Raw genomic sequence first — 5,418 nt, forward strand, 5'->3', positions numbered from 1 at the left:
ATGAGGTTCAGAGGTGACAATCAAGATGATTCTCCCACCAACGTTAGTCATCTAGTTTTCGGAATAACAAGCTCGTCTAAAACTTGGAAGGACAGAATATCATACGTTGAATCTTGGTGGAGACCTAATGTAACACGCGGATTCGTGTTTCTAGAAAATTATCCAAAAGAATTACTTCCATGGCCTTCTTCGTGTCCCCCTTTCAAGATCTCAGAAAACACGTCGAGATACAAAATGTACGATAAACATCCGATACCGCAAACTATACGGATGGCGCGCGTCGTAGCGGAGACATTCAAGATGGAAAATAAGAGTGCAAGATGGTATATTATGGCTGATGATGACACTATTTTTTTCCTAGATAATTTGGTTGAGGTTTTGTCAAAGTATGATCATAGGAAATATTATTATGTTGGGATGAATTCAGAAACTCATGCATCAAATTTTGTTCACTCTTTTAATATGGCTTTTGGTGGAGGTGGATATGCTTTTAGTTATGCTCTTGTGGAGGCAATGGTAGAGAATTTGGATATTTGTATTAAAAGATATCCAACTTTTTATGGGGGTGACCATATTTTGCAGTCATGTGTAGCTGATTTAGGTGTCTCTCTCACTCGACAAAAGGGCTACCATCAGGTATTTTTTTCAAGAATTTTTACACAAATAGCGGGTTGTATTCATAGTTTATTTTTTTTAGTGGTTTATATAAATTATATAGTGATTATACACGGTTATATACACATATCATACATGAATATACATTATGCATCTGCCACCTATTTTTAATTTAAGCGTTTGGATGAACGGCTATTTAAGTTAATTCTTCTTTTTGCAGAATCTTTTGGCATGTTTTTCAAGATAACTATAAGTGATTTTTAATTGATGATAGCTTGTTAGTTAATATTTACGAAGTTACTAATTAATGCTTAATTATCATAAAGATTAAGCATATCTATTAAGTTATGTAATCTGATAATGTATGAATTTTTATGTATCGGGTTAAATTGACTTATAATAATATGTAATTAATTTTAACAAGTCTAATATGCAGTGGCGGGGCCACATTGAACCAAGAGGTGTCAAGCGACACCGCTTCGTCGAAAAATTACACTATATTGCTAGATAATTTTTTTTTTAATTTTATGTATATTTACTATACGTTGACTCCCCTTGATTTTTTGATGTATCTAATTATTTATATTTTGACACCCCTTAATGAAAATTCTGGCTCTGCCACTACTAATATGATTACCTAATAATACAGTAATATATTCGGCCGGTATATATGTAAATTAACTACTAATTTTATAAGTAATACTACAAATTCGGTTGAACCCATAAGTTATATTCTAGTTCCGCGACACCGCTTCGTCGGAAAATTACACTATAATGATTTTTTATCTTTGTTATTGCAGATGGATTTGCATGGTGACATATCTGGATTCCTATCAGCACATCCACAATCTCCTCTTGTCTCTCTTCACCACCTTGATTTTATAGACCCAATATTTCCCTTAATGAACAAATCTCAATCATTAAACCATCTTATGAAAATTGCAAAATTAGGAGATGAATCAAGAATCCTACAACAAAGTATTTGTTATTACAAGCCTAAAAATTGGACATTTTCTATATCATGGGGTTATTCTATTCAAATTTATGAGTCCATTTTTCCTCCAAGTCTTATAACAATACCATTACAAACTTTTATTCCTTGGAGTAAATTGTTTAAACCTTGGTTTGTTTTTAATACTCGTTTACCTTCTAATAATCCTTGTGAAGCTCCCCATTTACTTTTCTTTGAGTCTATGCAGAAAATGAAAAATTATTTGCTTACTAATTATACAAGGAAATATCCACGTAAATTACCTCCTTGTTCATTCAGTGGCAATCACTCTGCAAATCACATTTCAGAAATCTATGTCCTGTCTCCTATGAAGAAGCTTGACTCGGTGAGTATCGATACGATCTTGATTTAAGTTACATACATTGACAATTTAAATATTTTTATAGCATTAGTGAAATTTAATAGTATGTAATAGCATGCTAGTTTTTAATTTTTGCCAACTTATTCATAAATTAATATTTATTATAGAGATTTTAATTATAAGTGACCTTATTATGTAAATATCTTTTACACTATAAATGCGTATAATTTAAACTCTTTTTATGGAACTTAACTTATAAGCTGACATCATACATAATTTTTATACTATCAGGGACCATATGGTCACAAAGAGGGATATTCAGGACTTAATAATCCCATGTTTTATATTCCACATATACTATGTGATTGTTAATACTAAGATTTTAGTATAAAATCTATACCAATATTAACCAATACCCATAACTAAACATGAGATAAATACAATGCCAAATTCTATTTTGAGACTAGTATCCTAATGCCGGTAATCAAACAACCCCTTAGTATATTTTAACTTATTGTAGTAGGTTACATGTAGTTTTTCAGATAATCCGATAGTGTAAATTTTTATAAACGCTTTTTAATGATTTAATTTCTATGCACTTAAATTTAAAAGAATTTTTATGTTATCAGGTCACATAAAAGATAACTATAGATAAATGCCTATAACAAGTTAAACTAGTTACCTAAAAGAGTCAGACAAATTAAAATATTATAACATGCTAAATTATATTGATCACGTAAAAGAAAAAATTTACAAGGTTGGGTTAATAATAAGTAATGTGGTATTTATCTGACTAGAATTTGTTTTCAGGTGGGTAGTAGAAGAGAGTGTTGTGATGTTGTATACAAGGCTGAAACGAACGTTACAGAAATCAAACTTAGAGACTGTATGCAAGATGAAATTATCCCATGATTGATTGCCTAGACTGTTGAAGAGTTGCTCTCAGTTGAACTAACACTCTGGAGATGATTCTGAATGTACCCAATTCTTAAGTTATTTGAAAGTTTGTCTGTAACAAACTAGAAATAGACAACTCTCCTTTAATAGAACTCACTGATTATATTGAATATTAAACTGGCATTACAAACAATTGCAAGGAAATTACCACGGAAAGCTAAGAAGAATAGGACAGATAATCAGAAAGAGACGAGAACTACACAGAAAAGGGGATAAGATACAGATTCAGAAGATAGGTGAGAAGCAGAGACTTGAGCTGAAGCTGCTAAGCCATTGAAAGTACGAAGGTGGTACTTCTTGATAAATGCCGCTGAGCATGTACAAGTAACCCATAACTCGAGTATACACGGTATTCCCAAAATCCGGTAATCATAAGTCACAAGATATAGAAGAAAACTAAGTATCTCTATACATCAGAGTCTAAGAAAAGTACGGAAAGGTAAATGACATAGGAGGGAATAGAAGGGGACTCCGAGGTCTGCAGACGCGACAGATATACCTTGAAGTCTCCACAATCTCACTGCTCACTGATGACGAGGGAATCTGCACACAAAACATGTGCAGAAGAGTAGCATGAGTACACCACAACGGTACCAGTAAGTGCCAAGCCTAACCTCAATCCAGTAGTGACGAGGTCAGGTCAGGGCCCTATTGGTATATAATAAATAAGGCAGAAGAAAATAGTAGTGTAATAAGAGACTGGAAATTTAACAAAGAGAAAACCACAGAAAAATAGCATCACAGCACACAGGGATAAACAACAGGGGATCTCCCGAGATACCGTCTCGTAGTCCCAAAAGTAAAAATGCAAGATCTCCCAAGGTACCGCCTCGTAGTCTCAAAAGCAAATGTGCAGGGATATCTCCCGAGGTACCGCCTCGTAGTCTCAAAAGTAAATGTGCAGGGGGGATCTCCCGAGGTACCGTCTCGTAGTCCCAAAAGTAAACACACAGCTCGAAACCGATGAATACAACAATTAACAGCAAGGATTCTACAGTTAAGACTGATACAGATAAAGGGAAAACAGGAAATCAACTATGCATGCCGCACAGATTTCAAATAAGCATTTAAGATACGTAGACATGCGATATTAGGCTAAACAGGATAACTACACATGCTGGTATAACTCAATTAAGATGAAACATGTTATTACTCAGCTAAAATCGAATTTTACAATAATTAGACCGTGTACGCACTTGTCACCTCGCATACACGGCGCTCACATATCACAGAAGTATCACAACAATACCAAATCCTAAGGGGATTTCTCCCACACAAGGTTAGGAAAGCCAGTTTCCTCGAACCAAGCTCAATCAATCAGTAAGAATGCCTTTTCCATGATTTTCCGACTCCGAATGGCTCAAATCTAGCCAAAAGCAATTACATACCATAAATATAACTATCAGAAACTAATCTAATTAATGAAATCAAGACTTTCGCAAGAAATTAGAAATTCGCCCAAAAAAGTCGACCCGGGCCAATGTCTCGGAATCGGGTAAAAGTCACAAAATACGAATACTCATTCACCACCAGTTCACTCGTACCAAAGTTACTCAAATCCGATGTCAAAATCTCAATCAAAACCAAAAATTTGGTTGAAGTACTTTTCCCATTTTTCTCAACTCAAATCCGAAATTAAAGGATGGAATTAATGATAGATTAGTGGGGTATAACAAAAAAACAAGTGAAGAATCATTACCCAATCGATGTCTCTGAAAATTCCTCAAAATTTCGTCTAAATCCGAGCTCTCTATCTCAAGTTTTGATAAAATTGTCAAAACCCTCGTTTTTGAAATGTTATAGTCTGCCCAGATGCTCACACTATGTGATCGTGGAACATCTCATGCGATCGCGTAGAACAAAATTCCAACAGTTTAAAAATACTCAACGCGAACATGGATATCTATTCGCTAACGCGAACCACTGCCAAGCTAACCTACGCAATCGCGTAACACTCCACGCGACCGCATAGAGTAAATCCTCTCTCTGCCCAGGTTCTCTCTTTTCTTCACTGCGAACGCGGTGAAGGCCATGCGTTCGCGATTCAATGGCCATGCAAACTTTACGATCGCGGATGAGATCCTGCGATCGCATAGAACAAAAAGGTGAATGCCTAACTCAAGGCTTTGCGATCGTGTCTCCTCATACGCGACCGCATATGAGGAAACCAGTAACTGAAAACACCAAAAATTTCTGAAATCTTCCAAGTCTAAACTGGTCAGTTAACCACCCGGAATCCACCCGAGGCCCCCGGGATCTCAACCAAACATACCAACAAGTCTTAAAACATAATACGAACTTAGTAGAGCCCTCAAATCACATCAAACAACGCTAAAAACACGAATCGCCCTCCAATTCAAACTTAATGAACTTTAGAAGTTCAAACTTCTACAACCGATACCAAAACCTATCAAATCACGTCCGATTGACCTCAAATTTCGCACACAAGTCATATTTGACATTACGGACCTACTCCAACTTCTGAAATCAGAATCCGACCCCGATAATAAAAAGTCCACTTCCAGTCAAACTT

General features: G+C 35.5%; 1 protein-coding gene across 1 annotated transcript; it reads left to right on the forward strand.

Moving 5' to 3' along the window:
• On the forward strand, positions 1 to 2,840 carry LOC109221677. The gene is made up of 3 exons (XM_019386146.1): positions 1 to 636; positions 1,416 to 1,952; positions 2,739 to 2,840. Exons 1-3 carry the CDS (start codon positions 1 to 3, stop codon positions 2,838 to 2,840), a joined length of 1,275 nt encoding a protein of 424 aa, XP_019241691.1.

The sequence above is a fragment of the Nicotiana attenuata genome, chromosome 2, assembly GCF_001879085.1.
Source record: "Nicotiana attenuata strain UT chromosome 2, NIATTr2, whole genome shotgun sequence".
Lineage (NCBI taxonomy): Eukaryota > Viridiplantae > Streptophyta > Magnoliopsida > Solanales > Solanaceae > Nicotiana > Nicotiana attenuata.